The 24,808-nt window shown below is 42.4% G+C and overlaps 3 protein-coding genes across 3 annotated transcripts in view; 2 read left to right on the top strand and 1 right to left on the bottom strand.

Annotated features, from left to right (window-relative positions):
- Window positions 1-13,533, top strand: part of pik3c2b (phosphatidylinositol-4-phosphate 3-kinase, catalytic subunit type 2 beta) — a 36,560-nt gene extending 23,027 nt beyond the window's left edge. The window contains exons 16-33 of the mRNA XM_067505382.1: window positions 960-1,148; window positions 1,233-1,326; window positions 1,760-1,854; window positions 1,999-2,179; window positions 2,645-2,752; window positions 3,503-3,595; window positions 3,688-3,817; window positions 3,905-4,041; window positions 4,966-5,135; window positions 5,518-5,674; window positions 5,930-6,039; window positions 7,150-7,348; window positions 7,594-7,718; window positions 7,920-8,037; window positions 9,705-9,780; window positions 10,522-10,628; window positions 10,832-10,960; window positions 11,062-13,533. Of these exons, the coding sequence (XP_067361483.1) occupies window positions 960-1,148; window positions 1,233-1,326; window positions 1,760-1,854; window positions 1,999-2,179; window positions 2,645-2,752; window positions 3,503-3,595; window positions 3,688-3,817; window positions 3,905-4,041; window positions 4,966-5,135; window positions 5,518-5,674; window positions 5,930-6,039; window positions 7,150-7,348; window positions 7,594-7,718; window positions 7,920-8,037; window positions 9,705-9,780; window positions 10,522-10,628; window positions 10,832-10,960; window positions 11,062-11,253 (2,410 nt within the window). The 3' untranslated portion in view covers window positions 11,254-13,533. The remainder of the gene's footprint in view (window positions 1-959; window positions 1,149-1,232; window positions 1,327-1,759; window positions 1,855-1,998; window positions 2,180-2,644; window positions 2,753-3,502; window positions 3,596-3,687; window positions 3,818-3,904; window positions 4,042-4,965; window positions 5,136-5,517; window positions 5,675-5,929; window positions 6,040-7,149; window positions 7,349-7,593; window positions 7,719-7,919; window positions 8,038-9,704; window positions 9,781-10,521; window positions 10,629-10,831; window positions 10,961-11,061) is intronic.
- Window positions 13,534-14,585: 1,052 nt separating this feature from the next.
- LOC137127868 (protein phosphatase 1 regulatory subunit 15B) lies at window positions 14,586-21,684 on the top strand. Its single transcript, XM_067505383.1, has 2 exons — window positions 14,586-17,198; window positions 18,925-21,684. The coding sequence occupies exons 1-2, from the start codon at window positions 15,354-15,356 to the stop codon at window positions 19,135-19,137; spliced, it is 2,058 nt and encodes a 685-aa protein (XP_067361484.1). The 5' UTR covers window positions 14,586-15,353; the 3' UTR covers window positions 19,138-21,684.
- LOC137127872 (achaete-scute homolog 5-like) lies at window positions 21,145-24,278 on the bottom strand. Its single transcript, XM_067505390.1, has 2 exons — window positions 24,201-24,278; window positions 21,145-23,165 (listed from the first exon to the last, which is right to left on the bottom strand). Exon 2 carries the CDS (start codon window positions 23,081-23,083, stop codon window positions 22,586-22,588), a length of 498 nt encoding a protein of 165 aa, XP_067361491.1. The 5' UTR covers window positions 23,084-23,165; window positions 24,201-24,278; the 3' UTR covers window positions 21,145-22,585.
- Between the last annotated feature and the right edge of the window lie 530 nt (window positions 24,279-24,808).

Raw genomic sequence — 24,808 nt, 5'->3', positions numbered from 1 at the left:
GCTGTATAAAGATTCTGGTTTTAAGTCCTAGAACCAAGTCTCTTCAAATTAAATCAGTTTGTACTTTAGGCTATGAGTGTGCGTGATGTTTGTGACATCATTATTCACGCACAGGAATAACGATTCATCATGGAAACAGGTAAATAATGAGCAGAGGGGTTGTTTTAATAGAAATAATATTGTGTGACGTGAATTCAGATTTATCTCTAAAAACTCAACTGCAGCAGTTAAAATAAGTCAAAGTAATAATGTCAAAGTATTAAAGTCAAAGTAATACATGTGTTCAATAAATGAACACATGTACATTTTATGTGATGTTGTCCATTCATTCAAACTTTGATTTCCTTAGGTCATTGTTTCCTACATGAATTTTATTGCATTGAGTTTATTTAAGGACCTCAATTTTAACTTTATAGTCTGACTAATAAAGAATGAAAATTAAAATAAATTTTAAAGTGAAGATTTTAAATATTTTAAAGTGAGAGTAAAATTTTTACATATTTAAAAATCTTGTTCGTGTAATGACTATTAAAACAGAGAAACAGAGAAAATGTTGTAAAAAAAGATTAATCATAAAAGTTAATAAAGCATCATATTCAGCATAATAGCTACTTTTTAAAATGGAAAAACTTGATGCCCAAGAGGCAAATTTGAATATTAAAATAGGAGCAGTCTAGTTTCACAGAATATGTTACGACAATTACGACTCGGGGTTTTCAGGTCCAGAAATAGAAACAGAAAGTACCCTGAGTTTCACTTCAACTAATCAAACCTGCTTTCTGGAATAACGCCCAGATATGTGCCACTTCCAGACTGTCAAGAGACCACAGATCTGTGACAACTGGTGGAAACCAACTTGTCTTAAATCTCGACTCCAAAACAGCTATTCATTTTTAAGTAGCAACTTAGTTATACGTAGTCCAGATGTGCAGGTGCGTAACCTCTGTGTACCTGTGCAGGTTGACAGCAGAAGATAAGCGCCTACTGTGGGAGAAGAAAGCCTTCTGTCAGTCAGAGTCTGCAGCACTGCCCCTGGTCCTGGCCAGCGCCCCCTGCTGGGAGTGGGCCTGTCTACCTGAGATCTATGCCCTGCTGAGGCAGTGGGCCTGCCTGGGTCACCTGGATGCCCTGGGTCTCCTGCATGCCTCGTACGTCAGCTGTCTGTCTGAAAGTCTGAGCACCTGAGTGACAACATCATGACCATCTAAATGACACTGTGGTCTGTGTTTCAGATTCCCAGACCAGGAATTGAGGAGGACAGCGGTACAGTGGATGGACTCCATTTCTGACCCAGAGCTGCTTGATGTCCTGCCGCAGCTCGTCCAGGTAACGTGTGAACGCCTGCAGCGGGTGGGAGGGTGATGATCCAGATTTTTACCCAAAGCAGGTCTTTAGGTCCAGTGTTCTGTGCGCTGTGTGTCACTGTTTGGGTACATTTCCTCCCCACCTGACGTTTGGTTTAAAGCGGATAAAGTTTCACTGATTAGCTCGAGTCACTTTACCTTTTTAATCACTGCTGCTTTAACAGAACCCAACACTTCCTGCTCACATTTTCACATTAAAAGCCTTAAACTGACTCAAAAAGCCAAGGAGTTTCACACTGAATACAATCTGTATCAAACATGGATACCTGTGATTCAGTGTTGGGGTTTGGTCTGAATGAAACAGACCAATCCCTCCTAGCTAATTATCATTCTTTTGCTTTTATTTTAAAATACTCAGAAACTGTAACAGTACCTGGTCTGTCTTTTTGTCTAAGGCTTTGAAGTACGAGTGTTACCTGGACAGTTCTCTGGTTCGTTTCCTCCTGCGCAGAGCCATCGGAGACGTCCGCATCGCCCACTACCTCTTCTGGTCAGTCTGGTTTTACTGGTCACATACAGACACGAGTCACATTTTTTACACATTTGTTTCTATGAACAATTGTTTGGGTAGTTTACAAACCAACTCGGCTAATATCAGGTTTAGTTTAGCAAAGTTTGTCTGTGTGTGTCTAAGGCTGCTGAAGGACAACCTGCAGGACAGTCAGTTCAGCGCACGCTATCAGCACCTTCTGGCTGCTCTGCTGTGCTGCGTCGGTCGAGGTCTCCGTGAAGAGTTTGACCGTCAGTGTTGGCTCATCTCCATCCTCACCACGGTGGCTCAGAAAGTCAGAGATGCCTCACCGTCCAACAGACAGGTCAGAACAGAGAGATGGCTTTCAATGCTGGATCATAATTAAAGCTAATGAAGCTAATAAATGATTTGCTGATGTTTGCTCCTGTGTCTGCCTCTGATGATGATTTTAAAGTTAGATCAAAACCAAATCATGGCAGGAACGGTTGCCTGAATTGATTGTTAGTGGATCTCCTGGTCCATGGAAAACAACAATAATACTTTTAATCAAGTGCAGATCATCTTCTGACTTCAGTTTCCATCAGTGTCTCAGAATCTGATGTGATGTCTTCAGATGTTCTGTCCAAACCCCAAAAAAACCTTCTCAATTTACAAACTAAATTAGATAGAAATTTATTGAAAAGCTGGAACCACTGTTTTCTGGTGTTTTGTGGGTCTACAGTTGTCCCTTTTTTCTGGATAAAATGTGGAGTTATGCTGTCAGGATGAAGACAGCATGACCTTAACAAACACTTCCTGTGTGTTGCAGTGTGTCCTTAGAGAGAGTCTGGAGGAGATGAAGCTGTTTTTCTCCATGAACAGCAGCTGCAGACTTCCTCTGAACCCAGCACTGCTGGTCAGGGGAATCAACATCCAGGTAAAAACACACTTGCTGATGACTCTGTTCATTGGAGTAACAAAATAGGAATCTGATTCAAGTCTAAGTTTTCTAATGTTTTATTACAGATATTTGCACTGTATCCAGTATGTTAACCCACCGTAAACATTTATCAGTTAACACTATGACAGATCATCTAACTTTGCTTTTGTTGAGTCATTTATTGCTTAAAATGATTCTGTAGCAGTTATTGTAACACTGGGGCTCCAAGTGGAATTTGTAAAGACGCAGAACCCTGGTCCAGTGGTGCTGCTGAGTGGGTTTTCACAGACAAGATTGTCGAGAGTTTTCATAGGAACAGTTTCTCTAATTTTGCAGAAAATGAAAATGTAGCCACAAGTTTTATGGAGCTGGACTCAACTTTAGCAGTATTTAAATTAATGTGTTGCGTTATATAATTATCAAGTTATTTCAGATGTGCCACCTGTGCACAGCCCCTCCCTAAAGTTGGAGACGTCTACGTTTCCATCTGCAAACTAAGCTCCAGATCCAAACATCCACTCTCCTTATTTCTGACCCGTCTGCTGTTCTTTTTTGTTGTTTGTATTTTTTCTCAGTGATTTAAAGCTCATGGCTTACACATACAGATGTGTCACAGATGTTTCACATCTATATGTGCAGTTAAAGCTTTTCTCCTGACAAATCTCAGTTCTTGTTTTCAGTTAAGCCATGAGCAATTTAAATAAAAGAAGAATCTAACTGCGTGTTTTCTTCTTCTGTCTTTTACAGTCATGTTCGTTCTTCAACTCCAACGCTGTGCCTCTCAAACTGTCCTTCCAAAACCTTGACCCTCTTGGAGACAACATCAACGTCATCTTTAAGGTCAGATATTTCTAGTTTGAGCTGAAGCTACACAGTCAGATTTCTTCCTCCAAGGCTCTAAAGTCCAATGTAATGTCTCTGTCTTCGTCCAGTCAGGGGATGACCTACGGCAGGACATGCTGACGCTGCAGATGATTCGCATCATGAATAAGATTTGGATTCAGGAGGGTCTGGACATGAGGATGGTCATCTTCAAATGTTTCTCCACTGGCAGAGGACGAGGTGAGGACACAAGTGTATTACTACAGGAGGAGGACAGGTGTCAAATTATGCTGTCCTATTGACAGGTGTGTGGTTACCTTTTGTTAGGTATGGTGGAGATGATTCCTCATGCTGACACTCTGAGGAAGATCCAGGTAGAACATGGAGTCACTGGATCCTTCAAAGACCGACCACTGGCCGACTGGCTGCTGAAACACAACCCCACTGATGAGCAGTACGACAAGGTAACACACATGTGGATACTTGGAAGGACATTTACTCAAGTTTTCTAAGGATTTTTTTGTGAAAGATTTTCAAACACTAGAGGCAAATATAACAAGTAGTTTTCTCGCACGTCATGTGTCATTTAGCCATTTCACATCAAAGACAGATTGCACTGTACAAAAAAGCAGTTTTGTTGTCCCCAGATCAAATTCTCCAGCATTTTGCTGTTGCCATGTGTGATTGTCTCTGCCAAAATCACAAAATCACTAAACATGGTAGATTGTCTGGCGGTAAAACTGCTTACACTGCATAGTTGGAATATGCATTTGTGCTCAATGTGATTACAAACACATTAACACAGACTGATCACCAGGCATCTTTGTTAGTTTAATAGTTTCACTCAAGCTGCAGAGCTGTTGTCTATTCAAATGCACACTAGTGCACCTGTGAGACAAACCTACTGATTTGTTTAACAAACTGCAGTATTCGTTTTCAGCCTCAGGGTTGTTCAGGGTCGATCAGCTTGCTGAATTTGCTCCTTTGCTTCTTGTGACAGCAGCACCAACAACTCCTAAAACTGTCCCACAGACATCCTAAAGTGTGTTGCAGCTCCACCAGTTTCAACTGGTTTCAACGCCTGCACCAAGCAGTGAAATCTCCATATTCTGCCTTTCCTCTCAGTATGGGAGGGACCGATTCTTCTCTTAGCAGAGTCAGCACCAGCTCACTATCGCTTTATGTTAACATAATTTCAGAATTCATTTTTTTTATACCTACTTGGATATTTTGTGTCTCATTGGATGTAAATCTCTGACCTACACACACTTCTGACTCTTACTATCTCAACTTTAACCTATGATGTACTTAAACTCACCTGTCCTCTGACTCACTTGTATCTACCATGACCTACCTGTACCTGTTTCTAACCTGTTCACTGCATCCAGGCAGTGGAGAACTTCATCTACTCATGTGCTGGCTGCTGTGTGGCGACCTACATCCTGGGAATCTGTGACCGCCACAACGACAACATCATGCTGAAGACCAGCGGTCATATGTTTCACATTGACTTTGGGAAGTTCCTTGGACACGCACAGATGTTTGGAAACATTAAACGGTGAGTTGGTGAAGATTCTCAGTCATCCAGGTTTGATAATCCGAAGATTAATCGTGTAGACTGGACATCTTTTTTGTTGGTTAGAAACATTTGGCTACTTATCCAAGCAGCTTATTAGTCTGAATAACTAGGGTAGCGAATCCAGTTATTACTCTGGAGGATATAACTGGGTTCCCCGGCCACTTTATTCAGACTCAAGAAGCTACTTGGATAAGTAGCGAAATGTTTCTAACCAACAAGAAAGAAGTCCTGTTGACATAATCAATCTTTGGATTAAACAGTGAGGGACACATCTGTTTATGTGATGACTGGGTTAGAACTGACTGCATCCCTATTAGTTCAGATTAATTAAACCATGTTGTGGTTCATGTAACTTGTGCAGGGACCGCGCTCCTTTTGTCTTCACCTCTGACATGGCATATGTCATCAACGGAGGAGACAAGCCGTCCAGTCGCTTCCATGACTTTGTGGATCTGTGCTGCGAGGCATACAACCTGATCAGGAAACACACACACCTGTTCATCAACCTGCTGGGCCTGGTGGGTATAACACACTCTCATCAACATGTACAGTAACTTTGGATGCATACGTCTAGAGCAGCTGGACAGTCATGACGTGTTAACTGAAGAAGACATACAGACTACACCATTCATATTCTCTCAGACACAAAGCAGCTGCATGTTTTGCAGCTGCTCTCAGACTGTTAGACCCTGGTGTACATGCACAGCTGAAATATTACCATTAATTGATTAATTGTTTGCAGCACCTTTGGTGACCTGTTTGTGTTTGTAAAGATGTTGTCCTGTGGGATCCCTGAACTGTCGGACCTGGAGGATCTGACGTACGTGTACGATGCACTGAGACCTAATGAATCTGAAGCTGATGCCACCATGTACTTTACTAGGTAAACACACACACATTCAGTCTGAATTAAAGCAGAAGCTTTATAGAAGCACTTCACCAGTTTTTCAGTTTGCTCCTCAAGAGAAATCATCCATGTCAGATCCGACATACAGGAGCGACCTTTAGTTCCCAACTTAATCTGGCTGTTGTTTTATACAGAGAAATATTAGTGTAAGATGTTTCTTGTGATGTGATTATGTGTAAAAATGACTCTGGCATGATGACCAATGTCTGCCACAGCTTTAACCATGTAACATAAAAACTGAGGAAAAATATTGAAAATTAGGATCAGGACAGAGGATTCATCAAGTTCATTCTTCAGCTGCTGTGCTTCAATCGTAGCTGATATTCAGCTGCTTTCTTAGTTCATCTTCTCTCAGACAGAAAGCAGCTGCATGTTCTCACTGGGTGATACCACAACAATAACTAATACCAGTTTGTAGTGCGAATGGGAGTGAGTGTACTGCACAAGTTTATACGATGTTAACCTCCGCAGTTGTACATGTACAAACAGCTATTTTATACATATACACAGAATACACACAATTTTCTGTAATAACAATGGATCTAAAGTCGTGGTAACAAAAGTTTACGTGGACTAAAGTAACCAGGTTACAGTTGGCTTTCTCGGGAAAGCTGATTTCAGCTGATGTCATGTAAATGTAAGAGGTGGTTTCTGAGATCAGAATAGGGGATTAGGGAAACCGGGTTTCCCCGGATGGATCTGTCGCTGATTTCTTTACTGTGTGTGCAGCAGTTTGTAATCTGCTTTCTTCAACTGCACATGTGCATAACACAAGGCTGTAGACAGGAACACAGCTGAGTGAAAGAATAAATGCAATTACAGATCATTAACTGGGTTATGCCACTCTGCTGAGACACAAATACAGAAAGGTCATAAAGCAGCATTTTCTGTCACTATACAGTTATCTATCTATGAGCCAGGCTTTCAGAATAAGTCAGAGGAGAAGGAGAAATCAGGTTACTCTGCTGCTGTGCATGTAAATACAGTTGTTCTCACAGGAACAAAAGCTTAAGAAGAAAGAAGGATGTAAATAAGATGAAGGCAAAGCAGCCCCCCAGACTGCAGCCCTTTCCTCTCTCTGTGCAGGCTGATTGAATCTAGTCTGGGCAGCGTTGCCACCAAACTCAACTTCTTCATCCACAACCTGGCTCAGATGAAGTTCGCCTCATCAGAGGATCATCCCACACTGTCATTCGCTCCCAGGGTTCACACCATGAAGAGCGACGGCCTCATCAGGAGCCTCTACATCTGCAGACACCTACGCACATCTGCCAGCAAGGGACACGTGAGTCCACAAGTGCAACTGGTTTTACTGTTTCATTTGATTAAATCAAAGAGTTTGGTGCTGCTGCAAACTCCGATCTGTGTTTATCACATCATCAGGAAGAGTTTGTGTAATTCACTGTGCAGTATCTCTCATCCACTTTATTTATATCAGTAATCCAATTAGACTGAAGCAGTATCTGATCACTGTAACACAAATAAAACAGTAGTGTCACAGCTGAATGTGTGTGTGTGTTTGTATTTCAGGTGTTTGTGGTGAAGGTGGAGCGTGAAACACAGCAGGATGTGCAGCTCATTCAGAGGACGTTTGAGGAGTTTCAGGAGCTTCACAGTAAACTGAGACTCATCTTCCCTTCATCCAAACTGCCCAGGTACACACTCAACTGCTACAGCCTCACTGATGTTACACAGGGTTCTCCACCACCTTCCTCAAGCACCTAATGAGGGAATATTTGTAGGAAGATGAATGTTCCTTCTCTGCTGTAGAGTCCAGACATTTTTAAATCTGTCAGCGTCTGTTCTTTGACTCTAAACAGCTAATTTTGATTTTTTTTCCCCATTTTCCTTTCCAGTTTCCCCAGCCGCTTTGTGATTGGTCGGTCCCGAGGTGAGGCGAATGCTGACAGGAGGAAAGATGAGCTGAATGGTTACGTCTGGCACCTGATCCACGCTGCGCCAGAGGTTTCACAGGTTGTAATCATCCCCAACATCATCATCATGATTATTATTATTATTATTATTATTATTATTATTATTATTATTATAGTTAGGGGGCGGCTGTAACTCAGTTGGTAAGGCCATCGTCTATGGACCACAGGGTCATTGCTTCGGTCCGGGCTATATGTTGAAGTGTCTCTGGACAAGACACTGAACCCCTAACAGCCCATCCCCATCCCCAGCTGTGTAGAAGTTGGGGAAGGTTACATCAGGAAGGGGATCCAGCGTAAAAACTGTGCCAAAATCAAACATCCGGACAATGATCCGCTGTGGCGACAGTGAACTCACGAGATAAGCCAAAAGGACAAAACAAAAAAAAAAAAGATTATTTTAGTTGGTTAACTTGGTTTATCTAAAAGGAAGCCTGCGTGCTCCAGTTCAAATGAAAACACCAGAACAGAGTGTGTACAACAAATACAGGAAAAGGGTTTTGTTGTTTCTGTTTTAGTGAGCAGTAGCATTATTAATAGTATAACAGTAGACGTTATACATCCGAGTGACACTATTTTTATAATTATTGTGACAGTTTTTAAAAATAATACTTAGTAAATGTTCTGCCTTTTGAGAGCAATGACTCAGCCTGGCTACACTGCTGAAAAGAAACCAGGACTATTAATGATGAATAATATTCTGTTCTTACATTTCAAAGGTTTTTTTAAATATATATATGTTATTAAATTATCTTTCCAGGCTACGCCTTTCTGGACAAAGTAGTTAATCATAACTCTGCACACATATCTATAATTTATGGATTATCTAAGAAAAGAATCATTTGTGGCATAAAAGGGTTTATTTTGTTTTTCTTTTGCTTTCTTCTCTGTATTGTGTAATCACACATAAGGCTCATGGCTCAGTGTCAGATAGTTAGTTTCACTTTGTACAAGTTCAGTGCAGGGTGGAGATCAGTGCCGCTCTATCAGAGAGCTGCAGGATGTTCACTCCCTCCCCGAGTCCTCTCACTCTCACAGATGCACAAACACACAATAAATATGATGGCTATTAATTTATTTTCTTATGTTTATCTTCCCTGGGTTTATTTACCTTGTAAACCCCTCTGATATTTTTACAGTTTTTATCAGTTCTTAGTGTGAACTGAGTCATTAAAAGCTCATTAAAACAGGTTTATTACTTTATTTTAATATTTTAATATGTTCTGTTTTTGATAGCTGATTGTTAGTGATCTGGTGGAATCATGTCCTGCAGAAACAGACAATCAAACTGACCTGTCATCGTGACAAAAACAGGAAGTAGTGTTTATGCAATAAAATTACTTACTTATTATTAGATATTACACAGATCTGCAAGAATGATGCTGGCTTCAATTTTCAAGATTGATTTTCTTCACCTGTTGGTGATGGCTGATGGACACTTATTGTTGATGAGGTGCAATAACACAAGAAGCAGCTTTTTTCTGACTCGGTGCAGCTTCTATAAAAACAGTTTTCTATTGAGTTTAAAGATGAAATCAAACATGAACATAAAATGACATGAAATGATTGTGCAGTCACTGACTTGAAAAGGTCTTTGTCTCCATTTCTCTGCAGCAGAAGCTCTTTCAACTTAGTATTAAACATGTCACTTGTGTGTGTGTGTGTGTGTGTGTGTGTGTGTGTGTGTGTGTGTGTGTGTGTGTGTTGCAGTGTGACCTGGTCTACACCTTCTTTAGTCCTCTGCCCAGAGACGAGAGGCCGAGAACAACCAGCAGCAAACCTGCAGGTTCAGTTACAAATTTTTTGTGTCTTCCATGTGGTCGTCAGTCCTTGTGTTATCTAGCTAGTGTTTATGTAGACGTGTTCATGCTGCTGTCAGAGGTTTGATAAATATGTATGTTATTACAGCTGTCAAGATTATAAGAAATTAAGTTGTATATAGTTTCAAATATAGTTTCGAGTCTGTGACGAAAACAATGTAATGTAATATACAGTTGCAGATTCATGTAATCAGGGCAATGATACAAACATGTGTTTAACGTGCTGTTTGGTGCAAGTTGCTGCAGTGTGTACGGTAAATTTAAATAACTTTAACCAAGTCTCTTATTGAAATGAAGGTTGCATTACATTATTTACTACACTAACTAAACTTATCTACTCTAACTCTTAAAAGAACTAATCATGTTAAATCCTGAACAAAATAACTGTATCTGGCTAACTGTTCCACTTAGGAAGAGCAGGGCTTGTGTTTACATCAAAGTCTTATTCGTAGGTTTAATCGGCCCACCCACAGAAACACCGGTCCAGGTCAAAGTCCAGTATGGATCAGATCTGTGGATTTTCCTGGTTAATCAGCAGTAATAATTAAACTGCAGCAGACATATGAACAGCTCCTGATTCATTAAATACACAAATGTTTTCAAAGTGTAAATAAACTGGAGGAAGTAAAAATTGTCTGTACACAAACTGTGTACTTTTTTACTCTGTATCTGATGTGTGTGTGTGTGTGTGTGTATGTGTGTTGCAGAGCTGTCGTGGGCTCCAGCTGCAGGGAAAGAACTGGGTGAGGTGAAACTCTCCATCAGCTACAGGAGTGACAAACTCTTCATCATGGTCATGCACATTCGAGGACTGGTCAGTGTGTTTATTCAGACTTGTTGCTAAGTAACTGAAATGTAGCTGCTTTTATTAGAGCCCAGCACAGAGTCACATGTTTGTGTTCAGAGGTTCTAATGGGCTGCTGTGAGTCCAGCTGCAGAAGTGTTCAGCTCCCATGATTCTGTTTGACCTGTACACTGAGGTGTGTGTATGTGTGTGTGTGTCTCGGTGTGTTACAGCAGCCCCTGCAGGACGGGACAGACCCAGACCCCTATGTGAAGCTCTACTTGCTCCCTGACCCTCAGAAAACTAGCAAGAGGAAGACCAAAGCAGCGCGCCGCACCTGTAACCCCACCTACAATGAGATGGTACAGACTCCTGCTCTCTGATTGGCTGCCAGCTGTGGCAGGAGGCTCATGACAGAGAGATGCTCACTTTTCAGTTTCCCACTCTTTTGTGTCTCCTGCAGCTGGTGTACGAGCGGATCCCCCAGGGGGACTTGGACCAGAGGGTGATCCACCTGCGGGTTCTTGGGGACGGGGCATTCTGGGAGAACACCTTGCTGGGGGAGACCTTCATCCCCTTGAAGAGGCTTGTCCCAGGTCAGCACTGGGTGGACTGGCACCAGCTGGGAGCCCCTGGCTCCGACTCAGCTCGCTGATGAGCAGGACGCAGGTGATGTAAAGGAAATAAAGAAGAGGAGAAATAGTCCTCCTCAAGAAGAGAAGGACAAAAAGGAAACTCTTTTCAAAGTAAAAGCCTGTGTCCTCCCTCTGTGGGTGAGGGAGTTTAGGATTAGAGTCGAGTTTACCATTAAACTGACGTCATACAGAATCTGGACACTTTCTTGGTCCTTTATCAGATCAGTATGAAATAATAACTGAAGACATTTTTCGTCAATGTTTTGTGAACAAAGATGAATTTTCTTCTTTTTAACTCTTCACATTTTACTCTTTATTGACAAAATGCACAAAATGTTAAATGAGTACAACTACTAATCTAGTGGGGTTTTTTTTTTACTTGATCTGAATATATGGAAACTAAATAAGTTTAATCATAGGAACACAAGAGCACAGATCACAGATTTCATATGTTTAAAGAAATTTTTAAGAATTTAAATGAAGATGTGTGACTGCAGCCTGATGCTCAGCAGAGACGGAAGTGAAGGAGACATGTTTGTGACCACAGTCTTTTCCCTCAGAGCTGATTCTCTGCAGAAAATTCTCTATTCCTTTTTTTTCTCTCTACAATGTTCTCTGGGTTTGGTCTGTGGCTCTGGATAGTGATGGGGTTCTGATAACTGCTTCTACTTTGGATCCACTTCCGTTTTCCAGCAGTTGATCTCTGCAGTAAATAAATGATAATGTGTTTTATTTTTTTGTCAGTCAAAAGCAGCTGTACTCTATCACACACGTAACTTATGTAGTGTTGTCTCCAGTTTGTCATTAAAACATATTGAGTGATTAATTACAAAAACAAAATCAGCATTAAACACAATGTCAGACAAAACTAATATTTTAAGGTTAAATCAGACTTTGGCTTAAACTGATGCAAAACAGCTTTTTGATTTGTTGTTGAGTCTTTGAACAACAGCTACTTAAAGTTGACATATTTTTTTCATGTCTTTGATGAATTTTCACCTCAGGTCAGTGCATCCGGTGGCACATTAACATGTAATGGTTGAAACGTATCGTTATGCTCTATAGTTCTTAAATACGACCTGTTTCACTGCTTGTCATTTCATTCTGTAGAGATGTTTGCTAAACGAGTGTTTGTGCTGCGAAGTACAACCCTTCAGTTCAGCACAGCGTCCATGGTTCAGGTTGATCATTAATATCAGTGTCAGGATTCAAGAAGTGAATTCAGATCAAACTCCATCCCTAGAGCTAGAGTGTTTTTTGTATTTGTTTTTTTTTTTGTGCATGTTTCCCATTTTTTCTCAGAAAAACAAGGACTACAGTTCAACTACAGTTGATAGAGATAATTAGTCATGATGGGAGAATGTACTATTTACCTGCAGGAACAAAAGTAGAACAAAGGGACCATGAAGAAGCAGCAGCCCTATTGATTGTTCAGAAGTTGGTTCACACTTTCTTTTTTCTTTTTTTCTTTTTTTTTAGCTTTCTTTGCAATTGTATGAAGTTTTTCATGTTTTTGCAGGAATGAGAAATTAAAACTTTCCAGGGCTTTTCCAGGACTTTAAAGTTGCATGAAGAAATTCCAATGACCTATTTCTGCAGCTTTATGATTCCTAAAAATAATAACTTGAGTGAGTGGGGGAAAATGCACAAAACAGCAGCATGGAGAAAAGAGATCTTTGATGGAGAGCTTCAGCCTCAGTGTTCAGGTGAAGTCTAGCTCTTCAGAGGATATTTTTGTAGTGACAGGTAGATTTTATTTTGAAAGTTTGAGGTAAATCTGTTCGGCAGAACAGCGATAGAAAGAGAAATCCTGTGCGTTTGCCTTAACACCCGTCCTCCTTTCATTGTTTCCGTCACTGCTTGCTCTCCTGCTTCTGGTTTCTACACTTTATTCCTTATTTAATCACCTCTGCCTGTTTTGTACTTTTTGGAAAAATTGTGTTTAAACTGCTTCTCTGGGTTTGTAATAATCCAGGCTGTAGTCAATATCAAAATGAAGCTGGATTGGTTTTTGCGCTGTAGATGAGACCAAGTGGTGGTGGGGGGGCAACTCAACTGCAACCAGTGACTTGCGCCTTCACCCCCCACTTGAGAAACACTGAGACTACAGGAACAGAATGTAAGTTCAAAGTGAACTTTATTTGTACTGTAAATACTGACCTTAATGAAATGTGATTAGCTTTTCCACCGTTTGGCTTTAGATCCACTTGTAGGAAACAAGCTGTTATTAATGTGTAACATTCAGTTTGCAACATGTTTTCTATGATTTGCACTACAAAATAAACTTGAATAAAAAATTATTTACTTTTGTTTCTCCTCTCTTTGCACAAATGCAAAAATTGCGAAACATTTAAATCTGAGATGACTGAACTGTATTATGAGGTATATTAAATATTATCTGCAAAATGTATATGTATATGTATAATATGCAGCCAGTACTTAAGATTAGAGGTTAAAAAAAGTCACTGGGCTTCATGCAAGAACATTTGACATTGTTTTGGTTTTTTTAATGTCTCTGACTTTTCTGAGCTTTCTACAAGTACAGATCAGGAAACCTATTGTAAATCTCTGGTTTTAGCCCGATGAAAAACATAATCGTGTCTCTAAAATCACCACATGAGGCTCCTGTTCTAACTGCAACTAATATAAACTGCAGTAAGGTGACGGGGTCTGAATGGTTTCTGGAGCACGTTGTGTGGTTTGCACCCAGCAGCCCCCGATTACGACCGTCATGGAGGAGCAGGGTCAGCGTAGCCTCTCTGAGCAGTCTGCAGCTACACAGCAACATGTGGTGTACTGGACAGAGGTGGTACTAGTACCCAAACTCAATACTTAGGTAAAAGTGCAAGTACTGGTCTACATTCTGCAATACAATTAATCAACTTTCTTCTTATCATCTTTTGGACAAGTTCTAGGCGAATACAAAACTAAATGTACTCCAACAAGTAAACAGTATTCTAAGCGATACTGATCAAACATGTACAGTAATTAATAAAAAACTAAGTGTCAAAGGTCACTGTTGGTAAACGTGGAGCTCAATTTAACCATTTTATGTGCTGACAGGAGGTTAACCCAGAATTATTAGTTATCAGTTATTAGATCATGTTTTTCTAAACGAAATATATCGTTTCTGTGCCTTTACATCTTGTTGCTCAAACGTTTGACAAACTGAAAGTCAAACCAGTTTTCTTGCAGCCACATGTCTAAATAAGGGACCGGGTGTGGGAGTCTGCTGCTGATAAACACGTAGAAGCACAGACATGCACACGCAGACTTTGGACTTTTTCTTATGTAACAGCGGGGGCACACGTTCCGCCACGCCACCTCCCACCGCTTCAGTAAAAGCGCGACGCTCCCTGAGCGCCGCCTTCACGTTAAAGCGAGGACTAGACGCTGCAGACGGTCCCTGAACTTTCTGATGAAATCTCTTAACTGGACGCGGACGGAAGCGACTCGATGGTTAAGTGTTTATTTTCGAAGGGCAACCGAACCTGTATTAACACTGAAAGGAGGAAAAACTTCCAGTAAACGAACAACGGAGGCGATAAACTGTGTTTGTGAGGCGAATCTTTTTTCAACATTTCGTCGCTTTCGAGTTAACTGGTCGTCGAGATAGCTGCTAAGCTAACCTGCTAGCACTGCCGGTTATAGCTGAACGATCTCCAGCCGCCGCCGCCGCCTTTTCTCGGAGATTAACACCGGACAAAATGGCTCTTCTGTCTTCTTCAGACCTGGATTATTCCTCGCGTGACGACTTCAGCATGTTCGGCCTCTCTTTCTACTCCAGCTCCTGTTCAGCTTTCACCAAATTCACCACCAGAAAGAAGTCCAACCACCATTCTCAGCAAAGCCGCAACGCCGCGAAGATCGCCGGGCAGATGGAAGATATTTCCTGGGTTCCCTCTTGCTGTGCTAATCGGTATATGATGCAGTCAGTTTAAAAACTATGATCCACAAAAAAAGCTTGCAGTATTAAAAATGGAAAGCGTTAATAATCGCTCCTGGACCCCGCCGCTGCAGTTTGACAGCTGTTAAGTTAAGAAGCTGCGTTCGTTACAAACGACTGTTTGGTGTGTTGCCAGGTTCGTGTTGGATTAATGATTTTTACACTTTTGTGCAGATGAAAATGTTTAGAAATAGGAGCAGCGAGGGGCACTTAAACGGCGGGCAGAGCCCGGCCTCACCGAGCGGCCACGGAGTCTCCTCCCCCGTGTATGAGAGTCAGGAAAGCTCGTGGATCGGCCTGCTCTCCGTGCTGTCCAGGCCCGCGCTGTCATTCTTTCAGAAATATGTGACAGGTCAGCCCCGGAGCCCGGCTCTGACCTCGGAGACAGGACCCGTTGGGTTCACTGGGGGGTTAAAAAACTATTTTGCTGGGGAAGAAACGGAGATTTTAAGACAGCTGGACGACATGGTGCCGGCTCCTCGTCTGGCCTACTTCCAGTGTGAGCACGACGCAGCTAGCGGCCTGCTGGAGCCCAGTGCCGAGAGCTCACTGTCGTGGCTGACCGCTGATTCTCTGCGGGAATTGGGGATTCAAAACCCCGAGGAAGTGAACCTAAACCGGACAGGGCATTTCTCTCCTGTTAGGACTGTTCTCAGTCATGTTGTGTTGAGTTCATCTCAGGAAATAAAACCTACAGCAGGAAAGGAGTTGGGGACCAGTAAAACCAGATCGTGGTGGGGCAGCTTCTGGGGAGGTGAGGGCTCACAGAAGGGGCTGTTGTCAGACTTCTGGGCTGAGGAGGAGATGACAGGCCGGCTTTGTCCACAACAGCAGGTGGCTGAGACAAAAGGTGCAGAAACAACTGATGTTTTTGTCCTGAGCAGAGGCATGGAATCGACTGTGGGAGAAAACACTGGATTGAGTGACCACAAAGACCACCTCATTAACAATGGGGGCCTTCACGTAGTCCAGAATACAGATGGGTCTACACCAGACCACCAGCTCAGCATCGGTGACCCCCTGAGCAGATTAGGAGCTGCCGCCGCCTGCAGTGAGGTGGCGCTTCTAACCCCTGATCAGGACAATGGTTACTCCAGTCTGGAGGAGGAGCAGGTCCAGATGAGCCACCTGTACAACCTAAAGGCCTCTGGTGGAAAGACCGGTGAAATCGGTGACCAGACGGAGCTGGGGGAAGAGAAAGGACAGATGGCTGAGGAAGAGGAGACAGAAGAAAAAGGAGCCTGTCAGGAGCCTCAGCCTGCGGGAGCAATGGTGCTCTCCACCATTGAATGCCAAAACAAAGCCATCGCCTTCATCATGGGTTGCCCGTGCAGTGACGATGACAGCAGTCAGTCAGACAGGGAGTCTAGCGATGATGATGATGATGATGATGACGACGACGATGATGGTTTTGACAGTGAGGGCTCGTCTGATTTGTTTAGCACGTCTGATGAAGAAGATGATGATGACGCCTCAGACTCAGATAGTGAGGGAGGCTCAGAGGCTGAGCGTCTGTGGAGTTCCTTGTGCCAAAGTCAGGACCCCTACAACCCCCGAAACTTTACAGCCCAGCTGCACACCAGCAGCACACTGCCCAGGACCATTCCCACCTCCTCCACACCACCTTCCTCTGCCCAGTCCACCCCGAACTCCTCCCCACAGCTTGCAGCCGCCGCATCCCCTCCCTGCACCCATGATGCTTGGGATGACTCCACCTCAGCCAGTGAGGTGGACGAAGCTGATGGCTTCCTCCTGTGGAACTCCTTTAGCTGCTCCTCAGACCCCTACAGCCCCTTTAATTTTCAGGCCCCACTCAGGACACGAGGGCCCATTGAGGCTGCTCCTAAGGTCAAAAGCAGGGTCAGAAAGGGCACACAGACCCCTCCTCAGGCCCCGCACCATAAAGCATCATCTCCTCCTGAACACAGGAATGAAGAGGCTGAGGAGAGGCTGAACAAGAGCCTCAGTGAAGGGTCATGCAGCTCCTCTACCAGCCGGAGATGTGCTCCAACCAAAAAGGTCCGTTAGTTTTTTCAACTGCTTTTGAGTTTAATTTCTGATCAGATAAACATCACAAATAGTCAGTCTGCTGCTCTGAGACACCATGATGTCAGTGTTTGTCCAAGAGAAATTGTTTGTTAAACATATTCTGCAGAAGGATTCTTGATGTAATGTTTCTGCAGCACAGTTTCCATTCACCTGTTGACACAGATCACAGTGCTAAGAAAGAAACTTAAAATTATTTACCTTTGTTTTCTTTAACTACTGTAAAATACTTTCACTTTCTCTGCCCTTTCAAACAATGAAACATTCTTGTTTCCACACTATAAATGGTCAGAATATTTAGGTTCTACACAACATAATCCTCACTGGTCCGAGATTAGATTTTCCCCCCTTTTTTCGTAAACTAACACCAGACAAGTTCTCCTGAAGGACATAAAGGAGGATTAATAAAGTTTATTTATTTTTTCACAGCATAGAATGTAAAGTTTGCTGTTCAATAGTCACGTGTCCTCATCAGGGGAGAAACATTTCCCCAAGCGTTGCATTACAGCCATAGTTTTAAACAATGATGGGTTGGGTAACATCACAGTAGAAACTTCCTCATGTCTGTAATCATAAGCAGTTAAAGTGTAAAGTGAAAGAGACAAAACCAAATTTGACTTTGTCCACAACAATGTTTAATCCAACAGTTAAATAAAAACGGCTCACGTCATTTAAAGGTCAGTATATTTCCAGCAATGATTATAAAGCAGCCCCCACATTTCAGTGTGCATTTGCTCCACTCTTCAGATTGGGCAACGCTAACATGCAGCTGAATCATGTGTAACCTGGTCTGTCCTCAACCTGAAACCCCCGGCCCCCGTCTCTGTGGGGGTTTCCGTTTCTTGTTTATGATTTTACTGCAGCTCACCTTGTGTTGAAAACTGGACTAGAACTCAGTGAAAACACAGAGACTAGTTTGTCTTTATGATTCAGGACTGAGTCACTTGGACCCCTACAGTCCCTGTTATTGAACAGTAGTAATGTGGTCTGAAGACCCTGACTCCACTCTGAATAAAGTGTCACATTGAATCCTGTGAGTTACATATAAAGAAGTGGTGGCACGTTTCTGCTGTTAGAAGCAGCTTTAACTGGAAAGTGGTGGAAACCAAGTACAGTTTTTAACTACTGTACTTTATGTCAAAATACTCTCATGCCACTGGTTGCTTCTACTTCAGTAAACTGAAGTACTCAAGTACTTTTTACTCACTATATTTATCAGAGTTTCACTTTTGTTTAGACTTGAATGCTGCACTGTTACAAGTAACTGAGTACTGATGATCAGTTTATAAATGATAAATGCTCTGCACTTGTACAGCACCTTTCTAAATATTGAAACTCAAAGCTCTTTACACTGTTTCTCATTCTCACACACACACACACACCGACAGGGGAGCTGCTATGCAGCTGGCCAACACTCACCGTGAGCAACTAAGGTTGTGTTAGTGTTTTGCTCAAGGACACTTTGACATGTGAGCCGGGATCAAACCGACTGTGGGATTGGTGGATGACCACTCTACCTCCTGTGCCACAGTTGCCCCACATCACTGCATGTTGCTTTCAAACAAAAATGAGAAGTTGCATGAGTGAAATGGATAAAGCTCACATGACTAATTTTTGAGCACCTGTCTGTATTTGAAATTGTTCAGTTGAGATCCATCAGGTCACATAGTCTTTTTTTTTTTTTTCTTCTCTCTGTCAGGTTCGATTCTCTGATGATGTTGAGGAGTTCTTTGCCAGCTGTGGTGAGGAAGAGGAGGACCGGCGGGGCCCCTGGGAGGAGCTGGCCCGGGATCGCTGCAGATTCCTGCGCCGCTGCCAGGAGGTGGAACAGAGCATTGCCTATTGCCTGCAGCCACAGCACCGCAGCTTGATGTACCGCCGCCTCACCATCCTCTATGTCCAGAACACCTGAGGAGGACAGAGCACCTGTCCTCGACATGTGGGACACAAAGGCAGACGTGTCGCGCTAAGGGGAAAAAAAAACTCTGAGATATGAAACAGCTTGTACAGACCTTGGAAACGGAGGCAGCAGGTGGATGAACTGAGCTGCTGCACTCTTCACTGACTCCAGTCCACGTGTTCATTTTGGCAACTTTGTCTTTTGCTTTAAGTTGACTAATTCTACAAGATTCAGGGCAACTGGATAGTTCAGTTAAAAACTGACGTGTGAGGAATATTATTAAAGCAAAGGAGTGTTGCTTTGAAGGGCTTAGCTTGTGGCTTCACTGTGAGAGAGATCAGTTAGACATGTGGGCACTGTGCTCTGGTGGAGATGAGCCCAGGGTCTTTTATTTATAGAAACAGGCCGAGCTCTAATTATCTGCAAGTGTTTTCAGCTTCACAACTTCCCCTGATTACCTGTACTGATCACACACAAGCTGCTGTTTTCATCCAGAAAACATTCAGGAAAATCAGAAACCCAGCGAAGAATCAAAATCCTATGTCAGTTCCCACAAATCCTCCTCCAAAGACATGCAGATTATTATTGTTTTAGAGCTGCAGATATTGGTCGGCTGTTTTAAAGTATGGAAACTCAGTTCTGAAATCAGTTTGTTATTTTTGTTTTTCTGTTACTGTTCAGTTTTAATATTCAGCTCACACACAACCTTATCAGGTGTCCACCCACTGGCAAGTAAAACAACTTTTACTTTAGAGCAGCACTGTGGGAAAACCTCTTAAGCTCCAGCCAACAGTTGAAATCCCTAAAATAACAGATGAGTCTGACTGTTAAAATGGTGAAAGATCAGAAACTACACACTTGCTGAAATTGACATTTTAAATATTTAGACTTTTACAATACAAACTGCAAATTTTTAAAGACAGATATTCCCGTTTGCCTCTGTCTGGAATTTCAGCTGAAACAATCAGCTCTGATCATTTAACCTTTGATGGAAGCAGCAGCTTGTTTCTGAGAGTCGGGTGTAAATTAGATGAGACTTAAACTGCAGCTTAAATTGTGTGTGTGTCCCTTCACAATGAAGTTCAACTTGGATTCAGGTGAAATCATTTTGTTCTTGCTGTTTGCAGGTTTTCATTTTTGTCCTTGAGGCCAAAGATTGAAATGTGGGATGGTATCAGTCTGACGAGATGAGGAACCGATGTGTTAGAATCGGGTTGATTTGCATGAGTTAAGATCATTAATCTAGAAATGTTCCTCTAACTGCTCAGACTTGTTGATCCCTGATGATCAGTACAGTATTTTGCTTAAGTATGATACTCAGCACTGTGGTATTAAAAATTAATCAGTCACCTCACTGACTTGCTGGCTGCTGGACTGAACGCTGACACACGGAAAACTAGACCCCATCACCTTGATGTGGTCGTGTACTAAAACATCTGCACAAGAGCTTTAGAGTGTTTTTGAATCAGGTCAAATGTAATTGATAATGAACAGAACCACACCTTCAGAATCCAGAAATGTATTTTCACATTTACCAATAGTCAAATAATGATCTTGATCTGACCTAATCTGTCGCTTTATTTGTTTTCTTCAAAAGTATTAATTCAGTCCTGCCACTGAACTCGTGTCCTTAGTTATTTAATACAGATGCACCAATACCACATTTTGTTTCCAAGTACTTTTATTTAAACACTGATCATTACTGAATCGGACAGGACGGTGCTGCAGGTCCTGTCAATAACGTCCCAACGTTTGTGCCATCAGTCACATTGAAACTGACTCCATTTCAGTACTACAGTATAACAGCGGTTTAGTTTGACGTCTCTTATACTAAACTGTCTCTGTGCCGTCAGCCTGAGCCTTAAAATCCTCAAGAATCCAACGGATTATCAGGAGTTTGTTTCCTGTTCAGTTCTCTGCAGCTTGTGCGTTTACAACCCGGACTCCTAAAAATGACTCTCTTCACATGTGTAACATTTACAGCCATCTTTATTTTTGTCACTATTGATTTCAAAAAGGGTTTATCTCTAACCCAACGCAGTGAAGTGGTATTGGTGTGTTTGTAGCATTGGATTTTGTACAAGGCAAACAGAAAAATGGAAAATGTCCTGTGATGCTTCAGCCTCTAACAGCACATTCTAACAATCATGTTTTCTACAAGTGTGATGTTGGAGTTCAGTTGTGTTTCAGCTGTGACTCAATGTGTGTCTTCACATCAACATGGTCTTCAGGTTAAAGCGCTGTGGCTCTAAGCTCCGCGTTGTCCTCTCCTCCCACAGCACCTTCACAGAGACCTTTAACTCATGGAGACGGAGACTGAACAAACGTGTTGTTTGATCAGGAAACTGACTCCAGTCTAACTGCAGTTGAAGGTTTATTCCCAAACGATGAGAAGGGAACACATAGAAAATCGTAAAGAAATCAGAGCAATGTTTGGTGTCACTTAAGTCAAAAAAAAGCTTTTTATTTTTCTAATACATCATTTGGTTGATAACTCATTCTGCTTCATCCTCACAAACTAAATTACTTAAATATTAAAATCAATATTTAATAATCACACACTGTGTTGCTGTCTACTTTCTGAAAACCGGTTATTGCGTCCTGGCAAAGGCCTTCAAGTGTCTTCAGAACCAGGAAAATGGCTCAAATGAAGTGAGATGGTGTTTTTTGGCAGATGAACCCGCTTTATAGACCAGTTTCTCCAGCAGCTTACGCCGCCTACAGGAAGGGAAGCTCGCTGCAGCGTTTGCAGGTTTTAGCCCTAAGTGTCTAACAAATGTGTGATCGCACGTATCGCTTCGCCTGTAGAAGCTTCTATCTGTCCATAAAAGTCACTACATCCTGCTGTGACGGACGCAACCGGCAGCGGGTCGATCCAGACTCTGGCTCTCAGTTTGAGGAAAACTGAAGCAACTGGGATTTCTGATCGCTGTGGTCTGGGTTTCCGGAGATTTTACTACATGTCTTCAAAAGAGGGACGTGTAAATTAAACTGTCCAATCAGAGCAGAGAATGTAACCAACGCGCTCAGCACGACGAACCTCATCTGTAGCGTGAAACCCAGTCGTAAAAAGTCACTTTACACTTTTCATAATAAAGCACTTTTTCCGCGTTCTTATCAACTCTGTGAGGTGACCATGGTTACGGAACACGGTGGATGCTGAACAGCTAAAATGGAAGAAAGCCTAGTGATGGAACCTATTACCTGGACATGCTCATTTCTTTCTTACCCAGAACAAGACCTTCCCTCCCAGGGAGGGGGCTTTTAGAGCGCTTTCATGGTATGTATGAGCAGGGGGATGGGGTCTCGGGTTCAGATGGGCTTTTTAAATGTTCTAAACCGGCCTTTTAATGTTGGTAGTAAACGTCCGCTCTCGTTGTTCTGGACTGACTGTGGTTTAGGGGCTTTGGGGCTGAATAGAAAAGATGAGGTCAGTCATCCAGCTCCTGAGTCCTCCTGTTTAACGTGTGAACCCCTCAGACTCTGCTCCACAGTCTGGTCCAGGAGACGAGTTGTTGGGGGTCCTCCTGTCCTCCAGCTCCACCAGTTCCTGCAGGTATTTGATGTACCTGATGGCGGCCCTCAGTGTCTCCACCTTGCTAAGCCTCTTGTCAGCACTCTGACCTGGCAGGTGGTCCCTGAGTTTGGCGTAGCCCTGGTTTACGCACTTCACCCTCTGACGCTCCCGCTCATTTCGTTTCTGAATGAAAGCCGGTTCAAAGGGACACTCGTACACACTGAAGTGTCCATGGTGGTGGAAGGGCGTCAGGTAGGGCAGGAGACCTGGGCCCCTTAAGGGGCCTTTATAGAGGGCAAGGCCCGTAGGGTCCATGCTCGGGGGGTAGAGGAGGAAGGGGACGGAGCTGGGCAGAGAGTCTGAGTGCTGAGAGATGCTGCGGTCCTCATAGAGACCAGCAGAGGGAGACAGACTGAAGCGCTGGAGAGTGGAGCTCATCATGTGCAGTTTAACCAGTACCAGTCCGCTACAGGGTCCAAAGACCAGAAAGAAAGGTCATCATCCAACACTCAGTCCTGTTGACCTGAGGAGGGAAAACACACAACCTGAGACACTGAGTCTATTTAAACTAACTTTGAACTTTGTCAAACTTTAAGTTTATAATACTTTTCCTTCATTCTTTGCCTTTTAAGTTAAACAATCTAATAAACAGATAAATGCAGGTGTTTTATTTGGGATGAAGCAGCTGTCACAAAGTTTTTATAATTCACAATCTATAATCTATATAGATTTTTAAAACTGGTTCGTTTCCCCCAATTTAGTTTTTGTTACTAACTACAGGATCAAATGAACGGAAAAAAGTTTTTGATTAGTCGGGAATCAGGGATTTGAAGTGGTTTTCTCCTTAAATCTGTACATGAATCAAACTTAAACGTTTCTACACAAACAGAACAGAGTTTATTTTATTCACAAGTTCAAAGTTTAAAAACTTTTTTATCAATAGCTCAAAGGAATCACTGAATTACTGCAGTATTGTTACTTTTGGTAATTAGTACTTTGAGTAATGAACTTATACTTGGAGTTGAGTATTTTCTTAGTCAGATACTTAAACGTTTACTTGAGTAATGACTTTGTGTACTTTCAGCACCTCAGCCACAGAGTAAAAATACTCAACAACAAGCACAGGTGCAAGTGAAAATCGTCCATTTAAAACTGTGTGTAAGTAAAAGTACAAGAGACGTCATAGTCCTGATAATATCAACCTTCCCGTGACGCACGTCCGGTCATTGCTAAAGTTGCAGTTAATGTAGGAAAATATCTGATGTGATTATTAACAGATTCCCTCCCTGGGCACCTGTCAGGGTCACACTCCCACCTCCACAGCCAAGAACTGGACAAACACCTGCTTTAAGAGTCGGGTATTGACCACAATTCTGTCCAGAACTTTGTCAAGTACAAATACGCAGTAAACATCCCAAAACTGCACTTAGCACAGTACTGTAAACGTACATTTGTCGTCTGACAGTGAATCACACACAGCTGCAAAGTGACAGGAGAAGTCAGAATAAAGACGTGTGACCTGAAGCGTTTACAGAAGCTGTGTTTGTCTTTGTCTCACCTTCTGATGCAGCTGCAGCGTCGTCTCCTCTGACTTTGACTGAAGCTACACAATGAAAGGCTCTGGATTTACCTAGTGTTACCTTCTTAAGCTCCGCCCCTTCAGGTGTGCGATGGGACAACAGGTAACGAGCGAAACCGACACCCTGTGTCCAGTGTTGATAAGAAAAAATGTTACATTTGTTATTTATAATCCCCCCCCTCATTTCAAAATGTTGGTCTTCACTTTCTCCCCTGTCAGTTCTACGTTTAAGGCCAAATGTACACAAGTACATGAATAAGTTACTAAAGGAAGAGAAGGTTTCACATACAGTTTGAGTTAGTGCTGAGTTCTGTTGGATTTCAGATGATTTTAAATGATCAGTTCTTTCACTGTGTTAAAGAAGCAGCAGGTCCATTTATCTGAGGGTTAGACCCTTTACACCCCCTGACTCCCCCTGGTCTGGATGCTAAGGCAGCAGGGCTGTCTCAGTTTTCTGTGAGCGAAGGACAAAGTGGGACTTTTCAGAGTCCAAACAGCCTGGTAGCCAGGAAATACACATAATAATTTATTCTAATAATTCATTTGGACTCATATTATTATGTTAAGCATTACTCTCCCCGGAGTTT

This window comes from Channa argus, chromosome 5 (genome assembly GCF_033026475.1).
Source record: "Channa argus isolate prfri chromosome 5, Channa argus male v1.0, whole genome shotgun sequence".
In the NCBI taxonomy this organism is placed as follows: domain Eukaryota; kingdom Metazoa; phylum Chordata; class Actinopteri; order Anabantiformes; family Channidae; genus Channa; species Channa argus.
The sequence above is the reverse complement of the archived record's forward strand: the minus strand, read 5'-3'. Positions and strand labels throughout refer to the sequence as shown.

Excerpts from the sequence above, each read along its gene's own strand:
- LOC137127868 (XM_067505383.1), top strand. The coding sequence starts at position 15,354 with ATGAAAATGTTTAGAAATAGGAGCAGCGAGGGGCACTTAAACGGCGGG. Across the intron at positions 17,199-18,924 it reads GATGTGCTCCAACCAAAAAG|GTTCGATTCTCTGATGATGT; the intron begins GTCCGTTAGTTT and ends TCTCTCTGTCAG.
- LOC137127872 (XM_067505390.1), bottom strand. The coding sequence starts at position 23,083 with ATGATGAGCTCCACTCTCCAGCGCTTCAGTCTGTCTCCCTCTGCTGGT.